The 13,701-nt window shown below is 40.7% G+C and overlaps 1 protein-coding gene and 1 long non-coding RNA gene across 2 annotated transcripts; one reads left to right on the top strand and one right to left on the bottom strand.

Annotated features, from left to right (window-relative positions):
• Positions 1-107: 107 nt before the first annotated feature.
• LOC110014121 lies at positions 108-4,298 on the top strand. Its single transcript, XR_002873310.1, has 3 exons — positions 108-268; positions 545-660; positions 1,440-4,298. It is a non-coding gene; the product is annotated as an uncharacterized LOC110014121 (long non-coding RNA).
• Positions 1,880-13,336, bottom strand: LOC101171224 (transcription factor Sp6). The gene is made up of 2 exons (XM_023955169.1): positions 13,052-13,336; positions 1,880-6,809 (listed from the first exon to the last, which is right to left on the bottom strand). The coding sequence occupies exon 2, from the start codon at positions 6,707-6,709 to the stop codon at positions 5,819-5,821; it is 891 nt and encodes a 296-aa protein (XP_023810937.1). The 5' UTR covers positions 6,710-6,809; positions 13,052-13,336; the 3' UTR covers positions 1,880-5,818.
• Positions 13,337-13,701: the final 365 nt, after the last annotated feature.

Here is a 13,701-nt window from a genome sequence, read left to right on the forward strand (position 1 = left end):
TCCGGTTACATCGATGATAGCTTCACGGACCCTTTAAAAGCTCCGACTTTACACCTTTGAATGCACGCGAATAAAACACGAAAAACACACGACGCTGATTTTTATAACTTTAGAACAAAATAATGTGAACCTCGCTGCTGCAGCCCCGTTTTCCCCTTTCATTAGCACTCTTTTAATCCCTATAGAGTTTAGAGTAGCTTTAATTCAAACTAAATTCGAAACACCCGAAGTTAATAAATCTCTGAAAACGGCGGAATCTGAAATACAGGTTTGTAGTTTTTGTAAATGTTTGTTTCAGTCAGGGAAGCGTGCTTGAATTTTTTAGGTCCTAAAGTAAAATCATTATTTTTAACTCTTCTTAGTAACCCATGATGTTTACATCTGCTATGGCCACTTGGAGTCACATGTTTGTAGGTTTACAATAAAAATAGAATAGAATTTTTGTTACAGACTCAAAGTCCAGATGTATAATAAACAAACACATGTTCTATCTTTCTATGAAGTTTGCAGTAGATTCTGTAATTTATAACAGTGTCCTTGTCAGTCCATCACTCAGGCTGAAGGCACAGAGGTGGTTAAAGTCTGTGGCAAAGCTCCAGGAGGCCCTGCAGACATCAGCAGCCACAACCGGAAGTCCCCCATAAACGAAGGAGTTTTAGGGTACCCATATCCCTAAAAAAAAGAGAAGTTTATTTTAACTGGTGACCCTAGCAGTTACAGTTTTACCATTTATAACTTTAATAAAAGTCTCATTTTCTTTTCTGTTTTATTTCTTTAATGCTGACCTGTTTTGGGGTAGGGTTTTGTACAATTTTCGCTTCCGCCCATCTCGTCTGCAGCCAGGTCAAACCACTAGGGCTGGTCCACCGAGGACCTAACATTTCTGGATGTTGTGGACCCGTACCAGGTCTTGTAATGCCTATGAACATCTGGTACAAGAAACTGGAGAGGGATGGGAGTTTACCCTTTCACTTCACATGTGTTTGGCGTATTTTGGGTTCATCCCTCGCTGGGTTCCAAGAGAGGAGTATGGGGGGTGGGGTCCCCTTAAGGGTCAGTCCAGTCTCTGTTTAACCTGAATAGTAGCCTAGTTTATATTGCTGGCAGTAAGTCAGGCGTGTTTCAAATGCAAGGATGACCTTTGATATCAGTTCTACTTTGGGGATTCTTAAATTTCATCTCAACCAGAACATTTGGAGGAGACTAGTCAAGTGTTGAAGTGGCAGAAGTGAAAACTAGCTTCTCCAAGTTGGCGGGGCCATGATTCTCCACTGGAAAAGGATGGTTTTCCCTCTCTGTGTTCGTGGAGACAATGATCTCCTGCACTGAGCAAAAGAGTTTCTGCTGGATCAGTTGTGGTATAGAAGGAGCTGAGCCAAAAGGCAAAGCTATGCATTTACTAGTTGATCTCTCCTTTCCTTAATGTCATGACTGAAAAGATGAGATCCTGGAGACAAGCGGCTTACATAAACATCCTAAAAACCCCGGATTCTCTGGAGGGTCTTTGGTTTCTGTGCGCCTTGAAGACCTGGAGGAGGATCCTGTGGACAAGGAGGTCTGGGCATCTCCGCTGAAAATCCAACCCAGCATACGCAGAAGATGGATGGACGGAAGGTATTTTTACCCTTTTTTTGGTTTTGTTTCTTTTACACATTTCTTTTCAAAATAAAATGATAAATCCATTATTATTCATCATAAACTCCAAATAGACTTGCTTATAAATGTTACTATCAATGACAAAGTACCTTAAAAGTTTAGTTCTTATAATTCTATTCTTTATACGTGTATTAACTGCTGCAAAAACAGGCAGTAAAACAAACAACTTGGTTCCAGTTTGTACTTTTCTCATAAAATAAAGACAAGACATAAAAAAACCTGTAGTTTTATTTCTCTTTAATTGACAATCATAGATTAAATAGAAGTTACAACTTTGTGTTTAATTTATTTATTACAGTTTCCACAACTAAGGCACTTTATGTAAAAACCAGTTTCTGTAAAATGAAATATAATAAATCTATCTAAAAGAGCATCAACAAATATTAATAATACTAGTCAATAAGCAGCGATTGACTAAAATTTAAGCAGTCTTCAATAGCTTCTATGTATAAATATAAACTTTCATCCTCCCTTAAAGTTTCTGGGTTTATCTTCTGTAATGAAGTTCACACTTCCTAACATCCTGCATGCTACTCGACTACAGATTATGCAATAGTGATTATGGAAGTTTAAAGAAAAACCTTAAAATTAAAACTTATTTTCCTCATTATTGTCTTCTCTGTTCTCTTTATTCTGTCATTTTTTGATCAGTTTTTATTCCATCTTTAACAAAAGTGTGTCTCTTTTTAATAAAAAAAAAAAAATCTAATAGTAGTTCTACTGCACTGTAATTTTTCAGATTTGTGAAACTGCTCATGTTTGCATTCACCTCCTTAATGTTGTCATCTTTCTTTTAAATATTAGAGATGATCTTGACCAGAATCTACCCATAAAGAGACTGAATTTTGAAAAATGTGCAACATTACTCATAAACTTGCTCTGCTTGAGCGGTTTTTTTTAACCAGGTGAAATTAAATTTTTATTCGAGACATTATTTCAAGGAAACATGAGTATTTTTTGCTGCTATGATCTTTGGTCACAAGAGGGCAGCAGAGCTACCAATGTTGGTGTAATTTACTTATTTTGACGAAAGGAAATACGTACTAAACAAAACATTGTTTTCATTTTCTTTCCAGCACACAAGTCAAAAATATATATTATTTGTATGTCTTTGGTATTTGTTACACTTTTAAAAGCTCACCAGCTTCTTCAAAGATTTTTTTGTGGTCTTTCGTAAAGGCCTTTAGTGTGTTTCAAAGTCCCACTCTGATCCTCTTTTATTTATTTTCAAAGTGTTTCCATTGGTATGTTAATTATGATTATGCCGCTTATAGTCAAGATAAACAAAACTAGTATCTTTTTTTTTTACATAATTTCTGCAGATCGGCAGTACTTTATTTGAAATTTCCCTCTACATTGTGGATGGGACCATTGGCGTGGAGCAACAACCCCCTTTCCCCTCCTGGTTTCTGAGAGCTCTCTGTTTACAGTCTCTCCTGTTAGCTTACATCCCTTACCAACAAAAATGGCAAGCTATCCAGATGTACAGTCTAGAGCCAGATGGCTCGGACTAAGAGATTTATGGATCTATTTTGTTTACAAGTGGAAGCATCAGAATGGAGCAGAACAGGGAGCTTGAGTATTTTCTACGTCACAAATAACCTCTTTTTTCAATCACGTTTTTTATGGTCTGCTCCTTTTTTCGTGTTCATAACCATTTGAACAAAGACATTCTCATAATTGTAATTTTAAGCTAAATTTTCTCAATATATGTCCTCCATCATCAGAAAAACACCACATGAACATGGTAAAAAGCAAAAACAACACAATTTTCATCGGAGTCATTAACTAGCAATTTAAAAAAAAGAAAGAAACCCGCCTCAAACTAAAGTAGAAAAGTAACAGAATGCCGAGGGTCATCATGAAAACTAACCTCAAAAGGAAAATCTAAATTGGTCCATTTGAAGAAGCAAACTTTCAGATTTGACAAAAGTTTTAAGTGCTGCTAGAAATTCAAATTCGCTAATTTAGCAAGAAATGCTAACTCTGACCGGTTCTGGCATCTCAAAACAGCGTAGCAACACAGCCAGATAGATCTAAAACCCAAACAGTCACGTGTTGAGTCCACACACGCTTTTGTTTCACAAACTAGACAAAAAGTAACTAGAACAAATACATTTTTTTGGACGTTTCCTCTGTTGATCATTTTGATTTCTTTAAGGGTCCACATCATGCTATTCTTAAGCCTTTCGTATTACAGCTTTGGACCGTTTTGTTTTTTTTTGTGAGGAGTTAACATTATAATACACTTAAAAGCTCAAGAAGTTAACTTTGGATGATATAGGCCCTTTAAAAAAAAGTGTTGGTCAAGGAGGCAATATAATTTTGTTACCCATCAAAGTTTGGATGCCAACGCCTCGGCTTAGAAAGTAGCTATTGGCTTTTGTGAAAGTCCGCTGGAGGTATCGGCAGCATTTGGCTCAACCAGGTGCTTTCAATTTTGTCTAAAAAAAACCTGCAAAATTCAAAAGTCAGTCACTCTAATGGAAGCCATTTCAAAAAAATTTTTTACGCCTGTCCAATCCCCCCCAGAAAAGAAAAAAAAATTCAATTTTTTTTATCTTATAATTTTTCAAAAACTGATTCATAATTAATATTTAGACAGCCGAGTTATCTTGAGATAATAAAAGCTGTTAACTCCTGTAAATAAACCATGGTATTAAGAAAATGCTTGCCTGGAAATTGGGAGGTTGTGTGTCCGATCTTACCAAAAACATATAAAAATAATTTTAGAGATTATGATTGCACCTTACTCCTCCAGCGGGTTGACATGAAAGAAAATTTCACGCACCCAGCTGTGGAAAACTGGTGGTCTTTTATATTTAAATTTGTAAATACAACACAAAATAGGATAAAATTATATTTCCACCCATTGACATCAACAGAAGCCATCTTGATTTGGTACTAAGTCTTTGTATGTCTAAGCTTACATACATTTTACTGACTGAAAATACAAACTCAAGGGGGATAATATAAAATCTATGTTAAAAACCTTAAAATAATGATATAAAAAACTACTTGTTTTTGATAGTTGGTAGGGGTTGGTTATTCTATTTGGCCCTCTAATGCTAATCCACTCATTCTTGTTCACATTGACATTTTTTCTCTTTCCCCAAAACAAAAAAGACCGGCTTAAGTAGAATATTCTATTTCATTGTTTGTAAAACAAAAACAACAACTGCATTTTCTATAAAACTGTTTCCAAAATTATGTTTTGGTTATTTTAAATGTTTTTTATTTTCAAACAAATCCTCACTCCTGTGGACTTTGTGCTATAAACTTGAGAAAAACGTTTCATTTTCTGAAGATAAAACTAGTCAAATTGCATGCTTTCATGCTGTCTTGAGACTTCCACAGAAAAGCTGTCACCGACAGTAAAAACTTAAACAATAGACGGAAAAACGCAACGTGGTGCTGAGAGAAGGGGGGATGCATCTCACCACAGGTGCGTTTTGTTTGTTTCTCATATTACTGCCTTTTTGATCCACCGTTGAGAGCGAAAACATTGATGGATCTGTTGTTTCCTGCTGTCGCCAACGTGTTCCAACAGAAACCAGTTTCCCATCCAGGTCAGCTTCCACTTCTAGACGGCTCTTTGAACGTTCAGGCTCAGCTTGTTGTGATTCGTCCTCCTCCTCTCAGAAGCAACGCGCTGCCTTGGTTTGCTCCGTCCTGAATACCTGTTCACATTGTGTCGTTGTTTGACTGTCATCAAGTCCTTTCTGCTGTCAGACTGTGTGAAAATAAACACGCCTCTGGCGATCAGCCGTCACATTGTAGAACACTCGATCTTAATATTCAATCCTAATATATTATGTAACTGTTTCATTTGACTGAAAGCAAACTTTCACATAAAGAAATATTCGTCATCTTTTTGAAACGGGTCTGTTTTTGTTGCACTGATGTGTTTCAGACCAGCCGCCGTTTTTCTGTGGCCTCCTCCTGGTTGCAGCTCTCGCTTTGGCTCAGCAACCTTCTTTGTGACCTTCTGGACCTAGAAGGACATCCTCCTGTGTCCGTGAGCTCCAAACAGCTTCACCCTTCTACGTTTCTGTCCCGTCAGTCAAATCTTTCACCTACTCTCTATTCTACTGCAATTCTATGCCACCTCTGTATCGGAGCGGGAAGCAGCCGGCGTACCCTGAACTAATCGGAGGTGAAGTTAGCTGGCCTGGCCTGAGGGGTCTGCCTCACACTTCAGCTTCAGCGGGGGCTCTGCCCCGTCAGACGTTGACTGCGGGGGCGTGGCCCCATCAAAGCCTTTATCTGCCCTCCCCTCTCCGTTCACCCGCTCCTCGCCTTGTCCCGGCGGGGACTCGTGTGTGCGCATGTGCTTTGCGAGATGATCATTGCGCATGAACACTCTAGGACACAACGCACAGCTGAACTTTTTGGCGCCGGTATGTGTCTGTAGGTGGCGCTGCAGTTCATCCGAGCGGGTGAATCTTTTGCCGCAGAAGAGCCAGTTGCAGACGAAGGGCCGGTCGCCGCTGTGCCAGCGCAGGTGGGCCTTCAGGTGGGAGGTTTTGGCGTAGGCTTTACCGCAGCCGGGAATGTGGCAGTTGTGCATGTGCTTCCTCCTGCTGTCATCGGGGCTCTGGCCCATCTGCTCCGCATGGACGCAGTTGGGGCAGCGGCACACCGCTTGACCGGCGCCCCTGGAGGAGGAACGGCGCTGCGGTTTTGGCCGATGTGACACCGAGGTCTCCGGAGGTTCCTCCAGGGAGTACGCCTCCTGCTGCAGCATATCAGAGGCCATCGGCTCCATCTTGAAGCCATCCTGCGGATAAAGGTGGGGCGAATGCGACGCCGGAGATAGCTGGGCTGGTGGCAGTGTGCACAGTTGTGGGTCGGACCCATAGGGCCCTAAGGAGGGCTGAAGCCCCATGGAGCTCCCTGGACTCACAGGAGGCAATCCTTGTGCAGTTTGCAGGTCAATCCAGCTCCCTGCTTGCACATCACGATGAAGATCCCACCAGGAGGGAATGTTCATGTCGTCTGAGCTGCCACCAGGTGGTGCTGTCCTCAGCCACGGCTCATAGGGGTGGGCCATGTGAGCAGCTGGTTTGTAAGCCGGACTGTGGATGAATTGATGTCTTCTTAGGTAAATCAGAAGCTCAGCACATGGCCAAATGATCGTACATTAAAAAGATCTGCAAAAAGAAACACAAAAATAGTATTAGCGGTTTTAGCTAGCCATGTTAAAGTTCTTGAGAATTCCCAAATTGATAACTCTACGTTAAATTAATGGTACACAACCTTCTACTGAGGGGCACAAAGGACGTACAGTGGGGCAAAAAAGTAATTTTCAGTCACCAATTTTGCAAGTTGTCACACATAAATAATAAGAAAGGGCTGTAATGTTTTCATAGGTGCAGAACTCTCATCTTTTACTTGTAGAATCTGTGACTTAATTGACTTAGCTGGTTCAGTTAGTCGTATCAATCTCCACCTTCACAGTTCTGTTCTTTGTTCTCAACTGATAAAAAAATTGCCACAAAAGGATATGGTTCATACATTTGCTAGGATTGCCACATAATAACTTATGTTTACTATTTCTCAGTGTGAAGACTAATGCAATCTAAGGTCAACTCAAAAATATAATCTCTCCAAAGTCTGCCACATGAAAAGGACGGAAGGCGACAGCTCCTTTTAATTTGGAGTTAACTTTAAAAATACATTTTGCACTCAGCTGAACTGTTCCACACTGTTTTTTGAATAACCGTAACTCGTCAACTGTTTGTGCACTTAGTGTAATTCCAGTGGATTCTGTCAGAAACTGAGGAAAGCAGATTTGCCCCAATATGAAACACTTTACTCCACTAAAGTGTAGTAATGCTGCATGAAAATCTGTTGGGATTAGATTAATTGCGCAAACTGTTGAGCGTCTGTTATTTGATGTTGCTGGCGACAGCTCCAGTTTTAAAAAGGTTAAGAATTTCTATACAACTATAAATTCTAGTTTAATCAATCACTGCACAAAATTCTCATCTAAATTTTAAAGTGGAAAAAGGTAGAAGAAAAGCGCTCACATATCAAGTATCAAATGTTTTTTTTTTTTTAATCAATTCCAAAAATTATGAAGGAAAAGTAGCAGCTGAGACTGAAAAGTTCTTGAACAGGTACTTTTTCCTGTGCTAAGAGTGAAACACGTTTTTAGAAAAAACCACAGATTAGCTTGTAGCCACGTGAAGCTCCACTAGCGCAACAGCGGATGAGGGCTTGCTTAAGGGTTACCACAGTTGGGTGAAAGGTTTGGGAATCTGTTCCACCGATCGAACCAGTGACCCTCTGGCAGACCGGCCATGTCAGTGACCACAAAGACATCAGGATGGGTTGGCCCCTTGAAGTCCCACTTGGATCATGTTTTTATATATTTAAAAAGTGTTCCCAGTGGTCTTTTAATTACGATTATGCCATTTTTCCTCCCTGTGCCAGAAAGCTCTCTGTTTGCATGCTCTGCAAGTCATGCATCAGAATGGAGCGGATCAGGGAGCTTTAGTCCCGTCCAGTATATTTTCCAGATTCACAGTTATTCCCAAAAAATACACGTCCTCCAGCATGAGAATAATGCTACAAGAACATGTTAAAAACATGCAAACCACAGTTTTCAGAGGAGTGGGTCTTTAACACAAGGGTACAGGGTGGCTTTCTGCTTTCAAGTGTCCAAAATCCAAACTGTTAGACTTTTTTAAAATCCAGTTTTCACATTCAGCATTGGAATAGAAAGATGGAAGCCATGCAGCCAAAGCAGACTTCAAGCATCTTTCAATTCGGAGGAGTTTTTTTGCAGATCTGTATTTCTGGATTAAAGCTTCACCCTTTCGGGTCCAAATATTGTGTACATCATTTAAAAAAACAAATACCCCCCCCCCCTCCTTTCCCATTGCCATGGATACAACCGTTCTCACGCTGCATGTCCATGAAGACATGGAAGGGGGGGGGTAAACGTGTCCAGACAGAGGCCTGCCACATGCATCCGCTGCCAGGTACTTCCCATGGAAGACAGTCAAAGACGAGCGCAGAGAGCGACAACAGCGCAGGCCGTTCGCGCTCTGAGCCGGGGGGGTTGGACGAAGAAGACGGGGAGTGTTGACAGGAGAACAGCTCGGTGGAGGAAGACGTTCCAGGGAGGTATGGCTGTGGGCCAAAGTCTATTTGTATGTTTTTGAGGTTTGTGAAGATGAAGCCTGGCAGACAGAAGAACCAGTTTTTTTTTTCAATGGATCACTTTTGATTTATGACAACAGGCCCCCAGGCGGGGTACAAGACAGAGACGTGTAAAACGCCCCGCCTGTTGCACGCTGGCGGCAAGGAAGGCTCCACCATCCGCAGACTGACGGCGCTCTGGAGACAGAGATCCAGAGTCCAACAACAACAGCAGAACAGTTACTTCATGTGTATAATTAAGGGCCCGCTGAGATTGTATCCTGTCCCCAACACACCGCAGGAATGTGCGCTTTGGCCATGCTGGCCGCCAGTGAAGGGGGCGTGGCCACAGATTCCTGCAGGTGATGGAAGGCTTGTTAAAGTTTTGTGCCAAACCAGCTTGCAAAGAGATCTTTCAGTACGACAGGAAGCCTTTTTGTCGGTCTTCATCAACGCCATGAATCAAAGATAACAAGATCAGCTTTAAAAACAAAAAAAGAAAATAAACCTCAGTCAAATAATTCAACAACCAAAAAAAAAAAACAAAAAAAAAAGGGATCCAATGAAAACTCAACAAACACAAAACCTGCAGTCAGGAAAGCTTGATGCAACGGTCACACCGGGTATCAAGAAAGCGATGCATGCAAGTTCTTGAACGCGCTCTTAGCAGACGGTGTTCACACTGGACGGTCACTGCTTAAGCATGTACGCACAGCGGGAAGAGGCTCGGTGTTGATGATACGGTGCAAATCGGGTGAATCATTTAATTCAATTTATGAAAGACCTGCTGTCATGTCATTCCTGCTGGGCACAAACTGCAATTATTAATTTCTCCTCCATGATCTATTTTTAAACGGTTGGTACTTCCATGAATTAAAAAGGACGCCATTCATACGTCACTACCAAATCCCTGATTGGTCAACTGCTTTACCTTTCAATGGGAGTTCAACCGCCCAAAAACGGTTGTAGATACTTGCGTAGCTTTGTGTGAATGGAAGAGTTTGGAACAAGAAAGGACAAGACGCTTTGGCGAGGCCGGTGTGAACGTGGCTTTAGAATTCCACCACAGTGAGGACGACCACCTCAACCCACATCTTCCCTCTTTCAGAGCGGCATTTGGCAATTCTCTAACATCAAACTCCAGAGCAAAACTCTTTTTTTACGCCAATACAACCGTCCTGAGTGTTAAAGCTGAGAGTCCCATTTTCAGAGTCTTTGGTAAGCCTCCACGGTGGATTTGAACTCACGACCTTCCATTTTTAGGGCAGATTTTCTACCACAAGGCCGCTGAGCTGGTAGAGGCTGTTTTCTTTGGGGCAGGTGTGAAAATTCACCTGAACTCGGATAGGGTTCACTTCAGACAAAAACACAACTTTATCGTAAATTAAGTAAGGAGAGGAAAACTGCAAGTGACCAAAACAAAACAGGCTTTACGGTTTGGTACCGCAAAAAAACTTAAATGAAAAACATAAAAGGTCTAAGATGATAAAGAACCGTTCTTTTACGTTTTCACTGAATGCCGCTTGAAAATGAAGTGCAAATATTTCAATTTTAATGCTGTGTTTTTTATTTTTAGGCTGAACCCTTTAAGATGTTATCTACTTGGGGCGACAGTGGCTCAGGTGGTTGAGCGGGTCGTCCAATGATCAAAGGGTTGGCGGTTCAATCCCCGCTCCCACCAGCCAAAATGTCGCTGTGTCCTTGGGCAAGACACTTCACCCTCCTTGCCTCCAGTGTGGCTCCACTGGTGTGCGAATGCGCATGAATGATCCCGGTGATGGTCAGAGGGGCCGTAGGCGCAAAATGGCAGCCACGCCTCTGTCAGTCTGCCCCAGGGCAGCTGTGGCTACAACCGTAGCTTACCATCACCAAGTATGAATGAGGAGTGAATGAATAATGGACACACTGTAAGCGCTTTGGGTGTCTTGAAAAGTGCAGATAAATCCAATCCATTATTATTATTATTACTTCTAAACCATAATGATGCTATTTTTTTCTCCCAAATTGTTATTTTATAGAAGAAATCCCAAAGTTGGGCATTGTTAGAAAGATTTTTAAGAACATTAGGGCTTAAGTCTCCATAATTTAACCTTCAAAAGATTCGTGACAGGAAGCAAATTTATTAAAACAAAGTTTCTTTGAGTCACAGCAGCTCCGAGTTGCTTTCTGAGCAGAATGAAATCGTAAAGCAATTAGTTTGGCATCCCCTAATTAAAGGTCCGATATTGAAGGTCAGCCTGATTTATTTCACGTCAGCCCGGAGCCGGAGCGGCTGCTCTGTAATTTCTGGAGAATGCCCAGACTTACAGTGGGACGGTTCACGCAGAGACTCTGCAGCCGCTGACAGGACCGTAAACAAACCCCGGCTCAGGCATGCTCCTCCGGCTGTGAAACCGCCCCGAGCTCTCCGAGTACCTCAGGAAAACAGGTGGCGTTAGGTCGGCCCCCAATGACAGAGCCGGGGGTCATAAAACCTGCCCGACCAAGACCCGGCATGGTCGGAGTTTTACAAGTCTGAGGCCCAATGACGGTTTTATTACGACAAAAACAAAAACGCCGGAATGGAAAGTTTAGAATCCTAAGAAGGAGATGAAAGATTTGGGTCCCAGATGTCAGAGTGTGTGGGAACCGGCTCCAGGAGGCGGACGCTGCTGCACAGCTCTTAGACAGGGGTCACCTTAGAAGTCCCTTTAATGACAAACTTCAAACGCATTTCAGTCCAACTCAAACGAGCTCAGCGGCCAAGTTCAAGAGAAACATGTCAAAACAAACTGCAAAAAACGGATCTGAACCGTCTGAAATTTTTTTTTTGGGCTGCACACCTGAGCGAGGATTACACTGGCGACGTGCAGCGCTGTTTTTCTAATCTCGGCTAATCTGCTCCTCTGAGCTCGAACTGTGGGATGAAGAGCAGAGGTCCTTCAGACACAAAGGACGTCATTTTATTCCTAGGCAAAGAAAAGAGAAGAGGTTTGTGCAGTTTTAAATATTTCGGGTTACTTTAAATCCAGATCTGCATTCGGCGCGTTCACACAGCAAAATAAAAACCGGATTTCACGCCAGACTCGAGACTTTTTAATCGAAAAAGCACAAAAAATTGCAGCAGGTTTATCTGGCTTTTTTTAAATTTAGGAATTATTTCATATTGTTAAGTAAAAACATTATTTTATTTCTTCTAAATGACTGAAAAAACACTGGAAACAAAATGCTTTTATTCCAAATCTTTGTAACTTTTGCAACATTAAATGTCAGTTTTTCTAAAACCTTAAAACCGCATCTATGACTGAAAGAAACTAATCAAAACATTTAAACACAAATATAGAAAAACAGCTATGTTTTGTTTATCACTCCTTTAGTTCTATTGCAAGATATTGAGTAAATCTATTTGAAATACTTCATCCACAAATAACTGGTCGTTGGATACTTTTGCATCAAAAACTTTTGCTAATTTTTTACATACCTGTATTTAAAAACGGAAAAATGTTCTTAAAGAGTCAAAAGAGCAGGATTTCTAAGTCATTCGCCAAGCAACAAACACACAACAGTCAGTGATTAACATTGTATTTTTAGGTGTGTATATATATATATATATATATATATATATATATATATATATATAATAGTAAAATGTGGTACTGTGAACTGACATCTAATGAGAAAAAATTCTTTTAACAAAACATTTTTTCATTCAGACTGACTAATGGGAGGTGGATGCTGCTGCACAGCTCCTTTTTATGTGTTTAAAAAAATAAAAAAGAAGCTTCAGTTTGCTTTAAAATGGATTAGTTTATATTTTTTGTTTCATTTTTTTTAACACACTGACTTTTTACGGCCTTTTGACTACTTTAAGGTGATATTTTCAAAATTTTAAGCACAAAAAAAAAAAAATCAGAAACTTTAATTCATTTTATTTATTTAAAGAAAGCACAAAGTTGAAAGAAAACTGAATGGAAATATTTTAATTTCTGAAACATTGCCCCCTTTTTAAAAAACCTTGATACGTTTTAAGTTTTTGATTTGTTGTTTCTTTCCTATAAAGATCCATATTTAAATAAATATTCCTTGAATGTCCTTCAACGGTTTAGCATTGAATGTGTTTTAAGCTGCACCACAGACATAAATGCAGTGCAAACATAAAATGAGAAAAAACCCTGCAGTGTGCATTAAAGTGGGGTTTTCTGTTTGCACAAAATGTTTTAAAGACGCAACACTGTTAAAAATGATTCAAATAAAATCAACCATATACCTGTCTTTGCTTTGGAGTCGCTGCGGTTTCTCCTCTAAAACAACCCGGATCAGTTCTGCTGCTCCTCGAGAAATGCCTCCAGAAAAATAAAATCCTCATCATATTTCTCCGTCCCCGGCGCTCCAGGTGAGGCACGTGCGCGTGGGGCGCTCAGGTGAGCAGCCTTCCCAGCACTGACTAACTTTATGACAGCCCGTTTGTCTAGAGCCGCTTCAGGCTCCGCCCCCTTCCCCTTTGAAAAAGGTGTGTGATGAGGAGGAAGAGGACGTGAAGGTCTGCACGAGGAGGGATCATCTCAGCATTACCAGCTTCCTTTTTACATTTCAGAGGAAGTATGAGCCATGAGGTGTTAACAACCGCTTCCTGGAAAATGGAAACTCCTTTTTGGATCAGGGGAGAGTATGTCAAAAGTAAGAAAAAGAATATTAATTGGAAAAGACTTAATTAAAATGTTAAAGAAGTAAAAACTAGAAAAGTAACTGATAAAGCAGCAGTACAGGGGTTTAATGAAAGTTCTTAATTTTCTGTCTCACATTCTGGAATCGGTCTGGAATTCTGGTTTCCATTAAAGAAAAATAGAAGGAATCAACATCCCCCTGCATCCTTTAAGCATCAGCAATGACTATAATGCTCCCAACTCCAAAAACACA

Source organism: Oryzias latipes, chromosome 1 (assembly GCF_002234675.1).
Source record: "Oryzias latipes chromosome 1, ASM223467v1".
NCBI classification, from domain to species: domain Eukaryota; kingdom Metazoa; phylum Chordata; class Actinopteri; order Beloniformes; family Adrianichthyidae; genus Oryzias; species Oryzias latipes.

Coding starts and splice junctions, on each gene's coding strand:
- LOC101171224 (XM_023955169.1), bottom strand. CDS start 6,709: ATGGCCCACCCCTATGAGCCGTGGCTGAGGACAGCACCACCTGGTGGC.